We start from the raw sequence: 14,264 nt of genomic DNA on the forward strand, positions 1-14,264 counted from the left end.
GAATAATCATTATATTCATCACCAATTCCTATATAGAGCCTTTTCTTGTATACCTCTTCTTTGGGGAAAGATCTTTGTAGTCAAAAGAAAGTCAAATTCACCAATAAATTTACGACATCCTTTTCATTCTTTTTCTTTCTTTAACTTCTATGGGAAAATCAAAAGGGAATGAATCCAAAATAGTTTCCTAATTTCTCTATCAATATGTAATCAGTTTCATAAGAGGATATTTGTAGTTAAGATGTTAGATGCCAAATGTTTGAGGTCCATGTGATATCAGATTCTTGCATTGCCCTTTACCTTTCAACAAACTCCCTAACAAATAACAATCTTCTAAGGTTTATATCAAACCATGTTTGTTAATTGTTGTTGCTGAAACCTAAACATGGTTTGAAGGTGTTAAGAAACAAACACACGACTCACAGTTTAGTTAGTTTTGGAGTTGGTCTTGGGGAAGCTGTCCCAATGCTAATTATATCCCTCTTTTAATACCCAAATAAACCCACCCGCCACCCATCCAACAACAACTTGCTCAAGCTTAACCCAATTTCAATACCCCACTCACACGCATATATATACATATAATCCACGTAAGAAACCAAATACCCTCAACTCCATTTCCTTTCTTAATCAAAACAAAACCCATATGGCTTCCGTTCCTCAATTCTTCTACACTGACTACACAACAACAACATCAATAATTCCCAATGACTTCTGTGAGCAGCGCCCTCCTCCAACGGCGCCGGCACTGGGCGGCGGTGTATTGTGGGGCGAGGAAACCTTGGTTCCTTTGTTCGATGATTTTGGGCTTCATCATCAACCTCCTATTTCCCCATCCCAATACTCTTCTGATAAACCTGGTCTGACACCCACCTCGTTTCCTCACCAAGACATGATCGCATTGCCTGAACTTAACACGCCCTCCATCTGTGCCACTAATAATGCAGCCCCATGTCAAAGCTTTTGCGTTGGGTACCAACCTGATGATCATCCCTTGTTTCAATATCCAGACGAATGCTTCCGTTTGGTGCCTGAGACCGAACCACTTTACCACCCGCTTCCTCCCGACAACTGGGTTGAGTCATAAATTGTCCATTATGATTTAGTTTATATCCTTATTGAAAATTTACGATTTTTTTTTTTTTTTAATTAATTGTGAATTGTTTTAGAATTTACGATTTTCTTTTTTCTTTTTTTAATTAATTGTGAATTGTTTTAGGAAATTCAAAGCAACCAAGTTCCTGTATCTGAAGACTCAAACATGAAGGTGGGCCGCTATTCTGAAGAAGTAAGAAAAGAAAGGATTCTGCGGTATTTGAAGAAGAGAAACCAAAGAAATTTCAACAAAACCATAAAGGTATATAATATATGTAATCTGGTTACACCATAAATTAATAGAATACAACGTATGATATAAGGTTAATTTGTGTGTGTATAAATTAAACAACAGTATGCATGTCGGAAAACCTTAGCCGACAGAAGGATTCGAGTCCGAGGAAGATTTGCGAGGAACAACGAAGCATGTGATCAACAACTTAATCCGACTAAGATCAACCACACTTCTATTCACAAAGTGGACACTCAATTATTATACAACCAAGATCATGTGGGTGCCCAGGTATCTAACCTATCTACAAACTGCCCAATTAATTATCCCACATGCATTAACATCTTAATTTAATATTATGAGTTTTAAAAAAAAATTAAATTAGGCTTTTGAAGTTGATTAGCGGTGTAATAGACATAATATTATTATGATATTTGCAGATGAAGAAGGATGAAGAAGAATGGGTAGAAGAGATGACAGGGTTAATGTACTTACCCTACATCAGCAGTTGAGAGATGGCAGTGATGAAAATCAAGAAGGGGCAGCAAATTAAAGGGAAGAATATAGGAAAATACTTGGTGGGTAGGGCGTACTTTAATTAATGAATTAAACCAGCAGAGGTAATTATGATAATGTTCCGAGTGTTAATTTTTTTAATCATCCTAGGATATGGAAACATAGGAGAGTAAGAGAAGGAGGGTTCAGCATTTTGTCATTCAAATAATATATAACATATGGTTTAAAAAGGTGTAGTTGATGGGATGGGATGGTGTTGATTAGTTCATCATCATCACCAAATTATAAATTATAAATTATTCTGGTTTTATATATAGTGGATGTATATCACATCCAACATGTAGTTAATATGTGGATAGTGTTGTATTAAGTTTTGAATTAACAACATATTTCGTAAATGTGGTAGTCCTCTCCATATGAACACACCAAAGGCAAGTGTCCACAGATAGTTTTATTCCTGAAATAAAAATATTAAAAAGTAAAAAAGCACCGAGGTAGAAAGTGCATAATATATATGATTGAGACAAGAGTGGGCTAGGTGAGAGGCAGAAGGGTAATGGTTTCAAGGGTTTTGGTGGGCTTTGGTGGGGGTGTGGGCAGCACTAATGGGATTTTGCCCATCAACCAACTATCATCTCTTCATCTCCATCTGCTCGCTCTGACCTGAAAGCAGCTACTGTTCAAACCTCACTCCCCTGCACTACATTCTATACACCAACTATACATATATATGCACCACTAACGTCTACAGGATTCACTTTCGGCCACCAATAGGATACAATGTCACATTTGTATTATTTTACTTGCCTACATTATGTTAAACAATGTCGTTTTCTCTCTAACTTCTTCTTTGGCTGTTTATAAAATGTCAATGGAAACATCAAAACTCTAAATTTTTATAAGGTGTCAAAATGTAAGAGACAATGAAAAATGGGTCAAAACAAAAGCAAAGGGTAGGAAGATCACAAGGAGGTGAATGAGGGCACATTGGTATTGGGCGGCGAAGGGAGGACATCATCAGTGGACGATGGTTGTGATGCCAAAGAAAATTGGGCCATTTTGAAATGAAGCAGCTGGGCTTGTGTCATCGCCAATTGTTGTTGTAGCGCATCTACTTGTCGTTGTAGGCACGATATTGTTCCCACACACCCGTAAATTGGGTCTCGAATCCTCGCATTCGCCTCGTACACCAATGAACTCACTGCGTCGCTCCGGTGTTGCTCGGGTAACTCCTGCATTTACCATGAAGATTTACTATCTCTTCCATGGTTTTTTTTCAAAAATTATTCAATAAGCTTGTCTCTTTCCTTCTAACTTCTAGATGCATGTATAATCAAACTATAAGTTTTAACTTCCACACTCTACTCAATAATAATGAGCTATGAGATTCAAGATGAAATAATGAATATTTTGAGATAGATATAAAAAAAATGTAGAAATCATTATAACGTCACCATTACGCCAATAATAATCGATTAAAAAAATACATTAATAATGGTTTAAAACTTTCCCCACGTCAAACCATAAAAAGTAAATGAATAATAATTAAAAGAAGAGAGGAAGAAGAAGAAGACATAGCTCGTCAAATTTCCTAATATGAACATCTTCGGTAGTTCATCAAATGCAGAAGTCAAACCAATTAAAATAATGTACAGACGACATAGCTCATTCAATGATCTCGACTTAAGTCAACACAAACCCGTATGAACATTAGCATGTACCCATTATTTCTCATCGTCTATATATATATATATGGTTTTAATAATTGAGGAAATGGGTAATTAAGTGGGAATAGAAAACCTGCAACAATTTGGTGACGTTGCTAGCTCCAAACACCTTGTGAACACTGGAGAATTTGTGGGGCTGATCCGCTGGGAAATAAGGAGCAAAAACGCAGTCTTGAGTGCACCGTCGCCGCAGAAGCTTGCACGCAGCGCAAGGCGATGGGGCACCCTTTTTGCAGCTCCCCTTCATCATCTCTTTTGCCATTTACATATACCAAAATGAAACCCTCTCTATAATCATGCTGAAACTATTAGCTCATGAAACCAAACGAAGGAATTGGACTGGAGAAGAAGAAGAGAGAGAGAGGGGGGTGGGGGGTGGCATCAACAAAATAGGGTAGAAGTGATACCAAAATCTTTGTAGGGGACCCATCATTTTGAATACAGAGATTTTGGTTGCACATTATTGGAATTGCTAAATTACAAGCAAGCAAGGCCAAAGCAAAAATCTTGATTTGATTCAAATCATCCAACAGCTTCCTAATTTTCAACCATATGCAATTATTGTGTTTAATTATCAATATGCAACATGGGTTGGCTCCATCTCCTTATTCAACACCTCACCCTCATTCATTTTTTGTGTGTTACTTCCCAACTTAGCTTTACTTATACGCTTCATGATGATGCATACTTGAGATAAAATAAAATAATGATAATAAATGGCAAAACAAGAATCAACATAAATGGTTGACATAGATCAAAGTTTTGTATGTAATTGGTAATGAAAACAAAACTCATTGCTAATCATAATTAATGAATGTGTTTATGGAAATAATTACTTGATTCTGAAGCTATATTTCGGTTAGTGGGGGAGAGGGAAGGGAGCTTTCTCAAAACTACAAAGGCCGACGGAGAAGAACAGGCCGGCGGAGGAGTTGGTGGATGCAGATGGCGTGGGCCCTTATCTTGCCCGTCCCCTCCAAGTCCAATTCGAAAGCCCAATAGGGAGTGTAAATTAAATAATTAAATAATTAAATAATTAAATAATTAAATACCGAATATAATCCCTAATCTTCTATCCTTTTCAAATTTATTATTTGTGTATTAAAATTGTCATGACTTCTACTGTACACCCCTTTTCCTAGACATTGGACATCTGCCCCAACCTATGCATTTGCATTCAAATCAAACTCCTTACTTTTTTATATCTCAATTTACATTTTTATCTCCCTCTCCAAATTCTTTTATTTTAACTATTTATTCTTAAATTAAATTAAATAAATATCAAATTTGTAATTTAGAAAATAAACTTCATTGGAAGTCTTCCTCATTAATGCTATTATTCAAACATTGATAACAACATATTCAATATGACTTAACTTCCACATAACATAACAACATGTAATATAATTAAGAAATTGGGAGAGAGGCTCGTTGGCTCGTGAACCTTCTATTGCCAATCAATGCACGATAGTTAAAGCATCTATACCTTTCAAAAAAAAATAAAAAAATTGAGTGTTTCGTGTTTCTTCCGTTCATAAAAGACTTTTGCAGCTTCCAAGAAACTACACATAGAAGTTGATATGTCAATTATTTTGTTTCATTTGGAAAAGAAAGAAAGAATTTGAGATCTGTACGACTTGGGTAGCTTTCAGTCCTTTGCGTGTTTTCAAGCCTCGTTTTCATAGCATTAATTATTTTGCTCTGTCTTTCTTCCTTGCCTTATTATAATATATATGCTCTCTTTTTCCTTATTCGTGCCTTTTCGAGATATCATTTGGGCGCTACATTTTCTTAAACATCCTAAGTTCATCGTGTAGAAAAAAAAAGATGCACTCTTTATTCCTTAAAATTTGTATTTTGAAGTACAAGCTTATAATCTTGTATAAGCGCTCTCAAAACAATTATGAAGACATTCGAATAAAGGGAAAGAGTGAGGAAGAAGATAAGGTCACATGAAGCCTAATTTAAAGCGTGTGAAGGCCCATGCTAGCCCCTAGCCAAAATGTCACATTCGGACCTCATAGGCCAAAAAATGTAGAGGATGGTATATGGTTGGGATTATTTATTTTACTCTTTTCCGTAAGAGTTTTAATAACAACTTTATACTAATTAAATTGGTGTTTAATTTGTATGATTAGGTCTAGAAATGACAAAGAAGTGGGTTGAATTAATAATATAGAATAAATTTGTGATGAACGGGCAATAAAGATTTTTTGGTGGAAGTAATTTGGAAAAAACGGTGGGCCAAAACGTGAATTAATGTTGGATTGAAGGTTTTCAAAGGCTAAAATCGTAGTTTACCACGTCAATAATGGGAATCAATCCTGTGAGAAATAAAGAACCGCGTCCAACAAAATGGTGAGAGTCAAAGTTTTGTGAGTTGGACGTAATGAATAACCAGTTTAAATGATTAGTATAAGAAGATGGGCACCCAATGTTTGAAGAACCGCAGAAGAAATGGATTCGACTCCACAAGTTTGCGAGGGCGAGGATGAGATCCCGCTTCCCGGATTCCGATTCCATCCGACGGACGAAGAGCTGGTGAGCTTTTACCTTCGTGGGAAAGTTGAGAAGAGAGGCATCAGGCTTGGACTCATCAAACAGATGGATATTTACAAACACAACCCCTGGGAGCTTCCGTGTAAGAACAAACTAAACTACACTATTAATATTATTGGATTTAAGGGAATAGAATTGTAAAGTTTTGTGGGGCGGTTGGCATGCAGATGGGAGCAGCAACGTGGGAGATAAAGAGTGGTACTTTTACTGCAAGAGAGGGAGGAAGTACAAGAACAGTATCAGGCCAAATAGAGTAACTGGGTCCGGGTTTTGGAAGGCCACTGGCATAGACAAGCCCGTGTATTCCAACGGAGGGGAGGGCAGTGAGTGCATTGGCCTCAAGAAGACGCTCGTTTACTATCGTGGAAGTGCTGGAAAAGGCACCAAAACTTATTGGATGATGCACGAGTTTCGCCTCCCACCTTCCAATTCCTATAACGTTGCTCAAGAAGCGGTAACACATGCTTCAACCTTCTTTTGCATTTCCTTAAAGAGAATTCTTCTTTAATTTCCATGATTGTGTTTGTGTGCATGCAAAAGGAAATCTGGACGCTGTGCCGGATCTTCAAGAGGAATATGAGTTGCAGAAGGTATGGATCCAATTGGAACAAACAAACACCCACCAAAAACCCCTTGACTGATCAGAAGAACACGAAGCCGTGCAATGAGCAGGTCATGGGCAGTGGAGAAGTCAGTTATAACAATTGGAGCTGCGACTCCATGATCATCCAGAATGAGCAGAAGGCGGTTGTTCCTAGTGACCCAAATAATCGTGAATGGATGAATAGGAATTATCAATATTACAGCAGCAGCTCCTCCATGGCCCCATCTCCAGTTTCCAGTGGTATTATTTCAGCTCCAATAGCCTTCCCCACAAATGAGCAGCTGGATGTGAATGATTTCTTCACAAATAGCAACTGGGATGAGCTGAGATCAGTGGTGGACATGTTGTAGTTAAAAGTCCCCAAATCAGATGAGATTTTCTTTCCTCGTTCTCTTCAGTAAATATTTGGGATTTGATTAGATTGGATTGAGGGATTTGAATATATAGTACTCATGTTAGCAGGGTTGATTCATGTGCATATAATATATATCCCCTTGCCATATATGATGTAACCATTTAGATGTTACATGGGTTTTTCTTGTAACATTTTATATTTTTCCCCGGCTCTGTAGTTTTGAGTATTTTGAGTATTTTGAGTAGATCTTACATGTTCTTGTTGTTTCTTTGTTTCTTTCTTCTGCTTCTTTTTTTCCTTCTTTAATTCAACAATATATGAGAATAGGAATATATGAAGATGGAAGATTGAAAAGGCTGACGAGATCCCTTGCCTTGACAATAATATATGGAGACTAAAACACTAAACATCTCAAACAACAGAATAACAATCTGGTTATAAACTCTTTGGTTGGCGTATTGGGACTGTAACCAGATTCAGTTCAGAAGCTGCAACACCAAACTCTTCCAGTGCAGACTTCTGAAACATGGCAAAATTGAAATGTTTAAATATTGGAAAACAAAAGCTGGGTATTCTGTTGGAAGCAGAGCAGAGAGTAATTCATAGCAATCTACTCCCTCCTAATACCAAAAGCAAGAGAGTAGAATTGGAATTCAAATTTCATTCCATTCCATTCCATTCCAGGAGGGATCAAAGTTGTGATTTTTGTAGTTCTGGAGGAATCAGATTCACGGGGCAATGGAGGGGGCAATGGAGGGGCCATGCCGGTCTCCACTTTTCTTTTTGGTCCTACAATATTCAATGCATGTCGTTTTCCACTTTTCTTTTGTACATATATAAAACAAACTTGGGCTCCCATTATTGGCGCTGCCTCCCTCCCGCTTATTCCCATCTTATCAACCAACGCCCTTCTGTTCAAATCCTTTTCTTTTCGCCTCTTAAATTTCCCCATTACATCAATTAAAAATAAAGAGGACAGTGGTATTGATATCAAAAGTATCTTAGTTAAAGAGGAGACATGTTTACATGTACACTGGCGTTGTTTGAGGATTTGCAGATGGGGCATACGTGCACCCATGACCCACACCCACTACATAGGCACAGATGCCTGCACGGCAATATCACCACACTCGCTTCCTCTTTCCCGCACCTTCTGCACCACCTCCTCCTCCTCCTCCTCCTCCTCCTCCTCCTCCTCCTCCCATTATTCCCATTATTCCCATTATTCCCATTATTCCCATTATTCTTATTATTCTCTACCACGCGCCACTCTCCTTCCTCCTCCCCCTCCCCCTCCCCCTCCCCCTCGTTGCTCCCGCAGCTCGACTGCGCCTCCTCCACCAATGCCCTCCCTCCATCCTCCATTCCCTGCTTCTGCTTTCGATCTTCCTTTACCTTACACGCAACTTCTTCCAGATTTCTTCTTAATGTATTCACCGCATCTTCGTTCGTCTGTGCCATGTCGCGCCATGCTTCATTCTCTCTACATAAACATTTCACTCTTTCCTCTAATGCCCAATTTAATTTCCCCATCTTTTCCATCTCTTCCTCCTTCGCTTTTAGCCTCTTCATCACACTCACTTCCATCGCTTCCATTATCCTCCTCGCATCACTATTCCGTTTCTCCTCCACTTCCGACCTCACCTTCTCCAACTGTTCCCATATGTAACCAAAACCCACATCAATTCCAAATCCGGGTGAAGGGAGTTTAATTAATTAAATAATTGAATGTTGATCAACTGGACTTACGTGTTGGGAGATTATACGGTCCATGTCGAGTTGCTGCTGCTGGATCTGGGGGGAGATGTCTTCGCCAAGAAACGAGAAAGTTCCACAAGACTTGGGATAGGAGGCGAAAGGGTGGTTCCTGTTCATACATTCTCTACAGCGCTTTCTTGGCAGAGGGAGTTCCGAATTCATTGTCGCGGAGGCTACAGTTTTGGGGGAAACTGAATCGACGATCGCGGAATTGTAAGGCGGAAGAAGAGTTTCAGCGGTGGTAGTTCCGGAGAGTAATGGAAGCCCATAACCCATTTGGGTGTTGTAAATATTCGCATCTCCTTCCATCGGAATCGGAAATTCTCTGCAAATCCATCACTCCCATCGTCAGAATCACATCCAAAAACTATAAGAACTGGAAAACAAAACCGCATATATGTATACCTGTTTCCTCCTATTAGTTGAGGATGGAAGAGATTAAGATGGCGAGCTTCAACAGCCATGAGAGAAAAGAAATGTTGCTGTTGTTGCTGTTGTCGCTGTTGTCTTGAAAATCCTGTTGTAAAACAGAGAAGGAGTCTTCGAGTCTTCTTATGCCAATGGGAAGTGTTGGTGGGAGTTAGGGAGAGAAAGAGGAGAGAAAGAGAATAATGGGGAAAATTGGAGGGGGGACGTGCAAATGAAAACAAGGAAGCAAGCCGTATGGGGTTGCCTTTTTTTGGGTTTGGGGTTGTCTATTTTTGAACTGGGTTGCGTTTTGACTCTTCTACATGCTTAGTATTTCAATACAGGGAGGGTGTAATTTAGTGGAATAGCCAGGGGTATTTTAGTAGTTTCGGATGGGGCTATCTTAACCCTGCTTTCAAGGCAACTTCAAAATAATCGAGAGGGAAATTGGTTGGTTTGTTTGTTTGATTGATTTAAATAACTCACAGCGTATGAATACGCCACGTAGCAAATGGACAGTGGAGGTAGAGACTAGGCCGCCACGTAGGCCCACCTAAACTACAAAACACCCTCTCTTTTTTCTTTTTCCTTTTTTTTTTCTCATTTGACACGTGGGAAGTGCCAGCGTAGCCGTATAGGAGGGGTCAGAGGTCGTTGAGGGTACGGTGTACCCGGGTGGTGTGTTTGGCAGCATATTAAAAGTTTGGTATGGCGGAGAGTGTGATTCATGGTGCTCCCACATGAGACCTCTCAAATTTTCATTTTCAATTTGTTACCATCTTTGCATATATTGTATATTTAAATATGGTACAAAATTCATAAAATAAAATCAAATTCTAATACTCTACAACGTCCTTTGGACTCTTGTGCCTTACAAAACAATTCCTTTTTTCCTAAGTTGGGTAAACGCCAAAACGCTTGTTTCAGCCACCAAATTGCCTAAATAGTCCCTCCACTTTTAGAGCTATACCACAGCTTTCAAATTTAAAAAACAACTCAACTCTTTATAATTAATTTAAAATAGTGGAGCTATTGTATTTGAGGCTTTGGGCCGATTTCTTCATTCAACCCAGGCCCGTGAGACCCAGAATTTCTTCATTCAACCCAGGCCCGTGAGGCCCAGAATTTCTTCATTCAACCCAGGCCCGTGAGGCCCAGAATTTCTTCATTCAACCCAGGCCCGTGAGGCCCAGAATTTCTTCATTCAACCCAGGCCCGTGAGGCCCAGAATTTCTTCATTCAACCCAGGCCCGTGAGGCCCAGAATTTCTTCATTCAACCCAGGCCCGTGAGGCCCAGAATTTCTTCATTCAACCCAGGCCCGTGAGGCCCAGAATTTCTTCATTCAACCCAGGCCCGTGAGGCCCAGAATTTCTTCATTCAACCCAGGCCCGTGAGGCCCAGAATTTCTTCATTCAACCCAGGCCCGTGAGGCCCAGAATTTCTTCATTCAACCCAGGCCCGTGAGGCCCAGAATTTCTTCATTCAACCCAGGCCCGTGAGGCCCAGAATTTCTTCATTCAACCCAGGCCCGTGAGGCCCAGAATTTCTTCATTCAACCCAGGCCCGTGAGGCCCAGAATTTCTTCATTCAACCCAGGCCCGTGAGGCCCAGAATTTCTTCATTCAACCCAGGCCCGTGAGGCCCAGAATTTCTTCATTCAACCCAGGCCCGTGAGGCCCAGAATTTCTTCATTCAACCCAGGCCCGTGAGGCCCAGAATTTCTTCATTCAACCCAGGCCCGTGAGGCCCAGAATTTCTTCATTCAACCCAGGCCCGTGAGGCCCAGAATTTCTTCATTCAACCCAGGCCCGTGAGGCCCAGAATTTCTTCATTCAACCCAGGCCCGTGAGGCCCAGAATTTCTTCATTCAACCCAGGCCCGTGAGGCCCAGAATTTCTTCATTCAACCCAGGCCCGTGAGGCCCAGAATTTCTTCATTCAACCCAGGCCCGTGAGGCCCAGAATTTCTTCATTCAACCCAGGCCCGTGAGGCCCAGAATTTCTTCATTCAACCCAGGCCCGTGAGGCCCAGAATTTCTTCATTCAACCCAGGCCCGTGAGGCCCAGAATTTCTTCATTCAACCCAGGCCCGTGAGGCCCAGAATTTCTTCATTCAACCCAGGCCCGTGAGGCCCAGAATTTCTTCATTCAACCCAGGCCCGTGAGGCCCAGAATTTCTTCATTCAACCCAGGCCCGTGAGGCCCAGAATTTCTTCATTCAACCCAGGCCCGTGAGGCCCAGAATTTCTTCATTCAACCCAGGCCCGTGAGGCCCAGAATTTCTTCATTCAACCCAGGCCCGTGAGGCCCAGAATTTCTTCATTCAACCCAGGCCCGTGAGGCCCAGAATTTCTTCATTCAACCCAGGCCCGTGAGGCCCAGAATTTCTTCATTCAACCCAGGCCCGTGAGGCCCAGAATTTCTTCATTCAACCCAGGCCCGTGAGGCCCAGAATTTCTTCATTCAACCCAGGCCCGTGAGGCCCAGAATTTCTTCATTCAACCCAGGCCCGTGAGGCCCAGAATTTCTTCATTCAACCCAGGCCCGTGAGGCCCAGAATTTCTTCATTCAACCCAGGCCCGTGAGGCCCAGAATTTCTTCATTCAACCCAGGCCCGTGAGGCCCAGAATTTCTTCATTCAACCCAGGCCCGTGAGGCCCAGAATTTCTTCATTCAACCCAGGCCCGTGAGGCCCAGAATTTCTTCATTCAACCCAGGCCCGTGAGGCCCAGAATTTCTTCATTCAACCCAGGCCCGTGAGGCCCAGAATTTCTTCATTCAACCCAGGCCCGTGAGGCCCAGAATTTCTTCATTCAACCCAGGCCCGTGAGGCCCAGAATTTCTTCATTCAACCCAGGCCCGTGAGGCCCAGAATTTCTTCATTCAACCCAGGCCCGTGAGGCCCAGAATTTCTTCATTCAACCCAGGCCCGTGAGGCCCAGAATTTCTTCATTCAACCCAGGCCCGTGAGGCCCAGAATTTCTTCATTCAACCCAGGCCCGTGAGGCCCAGAATTTCTTCATTCAACCCAGGCCCGTGAGGCCCAGAATTTCTTCATTCAACCCAGGCCCGTGAGGCCCAGAATTTCTTCATTCAACCCAGGCCCGTGAGGCCCAGAATTTCTTCATTCAACCCAGGCCCGTGAGGCCCAGAATTTCTTCATTCAACCCAGGCCCGTGAGGCCCAGAATTTCTTCATTCAACCCAGGCCCGTGAGGCCCAGAATTTCTTCATTCAACCCAGGCCCGTGAGGCCCAGAATTTCTTCATTCAACCCAGGCCCGTGAGGCCCAGAATTTCTTCATTCAACCCAGGCCCGTGAGGCCCAGAATTTCTTCATTCAACCCAGGCCCGTGAGGCCCAGAATTTCTTCATTCAACCCAGGCCCGTGAGGCCCAGAATTTCTTCATTCAACCCAGGCCCGTGAGGCCCAGAATTTCTTCATTCAACCCAGGCCCGTGAGGCCCAGAATTTCTTCATTCAACCCAGGCCCGTGAGGCCCAGAATTTCTTCATTCAACCCAGGCCCGTGAGGCCCAGAATTTCTTCATTCAACCCAGGCCCGTGAGGCCCAGAATTTCTTCATTCAACCCAGGCCCGTGAGGCCCAGAATTTCTTCATTCAACCCAGGCCCGTGAGGCCCAGAATTTCTTCATTCAACCCAGGCCCGTGAGGCCCAGAATTTCTTCATTCAACCCAGGCCCGTGAGGCCCATATCTGAAAACCAAACTCCATTGGACCCAAGATGTTATGCATTATTCTTACATCTGTCACGTCCAACAACATATATAGATATACGGAAACTTCCAGAGTTGAAGTATTTGAATTACAAGTCAAATACGCGGTTGATGATATCAAACTCAAATTCTTCTTGGTGAAGCGAACAAACCGACCTTTCACCTCATTTCAATTTCCATGCACCTTCTCTTTTCCCACCATATTTATTAATATATATAAACCCCATGGATTCTTCATAAACTCGCATTCCAATTAAAATCCCTCCATCATTTCTCTGCAATTCTCTAACTTTTCGTTGTTCATCTGCCATCATGAGCCAGTATCCCCATCAACAAATTCCCAGTAAGTTGAAGCTGCCTCCCACTGATTTCATTTTCAATTACTACTTCTGCAGTTTATGTATATTAAACAGAGTGGTTGTTTCTTTTTTAAATCTGTTGCAGTGGCCTATCCAGCGCCGCCTCCGTCGTATCCGGCGGTGGAGGAAGTGAAAGAGTCGAATTCGGGGCCTTATGTTGCAGCGCCGCCGCCAGTTGGGTATCCGGTGAGAGAGGGTCCACAGTACCCGCACCAAACTTGTACGCCACAAACTCAATCCAAGGGGGATGGGTTTTGGAAAGGATGGTGAGTCTCCTCTCCTTCTAAAATATTTGTAACCTTTGTTTTAAATTCCCTTAAATTATGAGTTTTAGAAGTATATATACAGAAGTGATTATTAATGAAACTTATGGCTGTGTGTTTGTAGCGTTGCTGCGTTGTGTTGCTGCTGGGTGCTGGACTGTGTCTTCTGAGAATGCTGCCTACCTTGGTTACTGCTTTAGATTGGAGCGATTCACATTCATTGTTTTATTATTGTTACTATTACTATTATACCCTTCTTTTTTGTATTTCTGGTATATACTAGGTCTTATTTATCATTATTTGCTTCACATTTGTTTTGTTAATAAATAAATTTTGTTGCGTAATACTATGCTGCCATTCCTTTAACACCATTTCAACATTTGTTCACAACTTTACATTTTGTTTATAAATTGGACGTTCAAACAATACTTTTATAATACAATAATTAATTATCAAAAATAAATAAATTTATATAAGTGGTTGAGAGATCAATCCTTTTCTTAATTGTGATTTTAGTACATTATTTTAACCATAACATTTGTAGCGTTCCATATTTCAAGATAATCCATTTGATCTTTAACTAGTGCACTATTGAACTAACATGAAAATTACAAAAAAAAAAAAAAAAAAAAAAAAAAAGAAAGAAAAAGAGA

The 14,264-nt window shown here is 41.4% G+C and overlaps 5 protein-coding genes across 5 annotated transcripts; 3 read left to right on the top strand and 2 right to left on the bottom strand.

Moving 5' to 3' along the window:
• The first annotated feature begins 575 nt into the window (after positions 1–575).
• On the top strand, positions 576–2,585 carry LOC111792950 (zinc finger protein CONSTANS-LIKE 5). Its single transcript, XM_023674584.2, has 4 exons — positions 576–1,075; positions 1,220–1,357; positions 1,451–1,618; positions 1,768–2,585. Exons 1-4 carry the CDS (start codon positions 647–649, stop codon positions 1,837–1,839), a joined length of 807 nt encoding a protein of 268 aa, XP_023530352.1. The 5' UTR covers positions 576–646; the 3' UTR covers positions 1,840–2,585.
• A 130-nt stretch (positions 2,586–2,715) lies between these two features.
• LOC111793734 (LOB domain-containing protein 4) lies at positions 2,716–3,941 on the bottom strand. Its single transcript, XM_023675759.2, has 2 exons — positions 3,644–3,941; positions 2,716–3,075 (listed from the first exon to the last, which is right to left on the bottom strand). The coding sequence occupies exons 1-2, from the start codon at positions 3,830–3,832 to the stop codon at positions 2,806–2,808; spliced, it is 459 nt and encodes a 152-aa protein (XP_023531527.1). The 5' UTR covers positions 3,833–3,941; the 3' UTR covers positions 2,716–2,805.
• Positions 3,942–5,992: 2,051 nt separating this feature from the next.
• Positions 5,993–7,360, top strand: LOC111792685 (transcription factor JUNGBRUNNEN 1). Its single transcript, XM_023674236.2, has 3 exons — positions 5,993–6,211; positions 6,297–6,583; positions 6,670–7,360. The coding sequence occupies exons 1-3, from the start codon at positions 6,028–6,030 to the stop codon at positions 7,081–7,083; spliced, it is 885 nt and encodes a 294-aa protein (XP_023530004.1). The 5' UTR covers positions 5,993–6,027; the 3' UTR covers positions 7,084–7,360.
• Positions 7,361–8,048: 688 nt separating this feature from the next.
• LOC111792949 (putative BOI-related E3 ubiquitin-protein ligase 3) lies at positions 8,049–9,969 on the bottom strand. The gene is made up of 3 exons (XM_087123386.1): positions 9,252–9,969; positions 8,838–9,171; positions 8,049–8,741 (listed from the first exon to the last, which is right to left on the bottom strand). The coding sequence occupies exons 1-3, from the start codon at positions 9,308–9,310 to the stop codon at positions 8,094–8,096; spliced, it is 1,041 nt and encodes a 346-aa protein (XP_086979512.1). The 5' UTR covers positions 9,311–9,969; the 3' UTR covers positions 8,049–8,093.
• Positions 9,970–13,171: 3,202 nt separating this feature from the next.
• Positions 13,172–13,955, top strand: LOC111792996 (protein CYSTEINE-RICH TRANSMEMBRANE MODULE 6). Its single transcript, XM_023674649.2, has 3 exons — positions 13,172–13,332; positions 13,434–13,614; positions 13,736–13,955. The coding sequence occupies exons 1-3, from the start codon at positions 13,302–13,304 to the stop codon at positions 13,779–13,781; spliced, it is 258 nt and encodes an 85-aa protein (XP_023530417.1). The 5' UTR covers positions 13,172–13,301; the 3' UTR covers positions 13,782–13,955.
• Positions 13,956–14,264: the final 309 nt, after the last annotated feature.

The sequence above is a fragment of the Cucurbita pepo genome, chromosome 4 (genome assembly GCF_057944985.1).
Source record: "Cucurbita pepo subsp. pepo isolate OVF chromosome 4, ASM5794498v1, whole genome shotgun sequence".
In the NCBI taxonomy this organism is placed as follows: domain Eukaryota; kingdom Viridiplantae; phylum Streptophyta; class Magnoliopsida; order Cucurbitales; family Cucurbitaceae; genus Cucurbita; species Cucurbita pepo.

Excerpts from the sequence above, each read along its gene's own strand:
- LOC111792950 (XM_023674584.2), top strand. The coding sequence starts at position 647 with ATGGCTTCCGTTCCTCAATTCTTCTACACTGACTACACAACAACAACA. Across the intron at positions 1,076-1,219 it reads CGCTTCCTCCCGACAACTGG|GAAATTCAAAGCAACCAAGT; the intron begins GTTGAGTCATAA and ends GAATTGTTTTAG. Across the intron at positions 1,619-1,767 it reads AAGATCATGTGGGTGCCCAG|ATGAAGAAGGATGAAGAAGA; the intron begins GTATCTAACCTA and ends TGATATTTGCAG.
- LOC111793734 (XM_023675759.2), bottom strand. The coding sequence starts at position 3,832 with ATGGCAAAAGAGATGATGAAGGGGAGCTGCAAAAAGGGTGCCCCATCG. Across the intron at positions 3,076-3,643 it reads ACGTCACCAAATTGTTGCAG|GAGTTACCCGAGCAACACCG; the intron begins GTTTTCTATTCC and ends TGGTAAATGCAG.
- LOC111792685 (XM_023674236.2), top strand. The coding sequence starts at position 6,028 with ATGGATTCGACTCCACAAGTTTGCGAGGGCGAGGATGAGATCCCGCTT. Across the intron at positions 6,212-6,296 it reads CAACCCCTGGGAGCTTCCGT|ATGGGAGCAGCAACGTGGGA; the intron begins GTAAGAACAAAC and ends GTTGGCATGCAG. Across the intron at positions 6,584-6,669 it reads ATAACGTTGCTCAAGAAGCG|GAAATCTGGACGCTGTGCCG; the intron begins GTAACACATGCT and ends TGCATGCAAAAG.
- LOC111792949 (XM_087123386.1), bottom strand. The coding sequence starts at position 9,310 with ATGGCTGTTGAAGCTCGCCATCTTAATCTCTTCCATCCTCAACTAATA. Across the intron at positions 9,172-9,251 it reads CAACTAATAGGAGGAAACAG|AGAATTTCCGATTCCGATGG; the intron begins GTATACATATAT and ends ATGGATTTGCAG. Across the intron at positions 8,742-8,837 it reads ACCGTATAATCTCCCAACAC|TTGGAGAAGGTGAGGTCGGA; the intron begins GTAAGTCCAGTT and ends ATATGGGAACAG.
- LOC111792996 (XM_023674649.2), top strand. The coding sequence starts at position 13,302 with ATGAGCCAGTATCCCCATCAACAAATTCCCA. Across the intron at positions 13,333-13,433 it reads TCCCCATCAACAAATTCCCA|TGGCCTATCCAGCGCCGCCT; the intron begins GTAAGTTGAAGC and ends AATCTGTTGCAG. Across the intron at positions 13,615-13,735 it reads GATGGGTTTTGGAAAGGATG|CGTTGCTGCGTTGTGTTGCT; the intron begins GTGAGTCTCCTC and ends GTGTGTTTGTAG.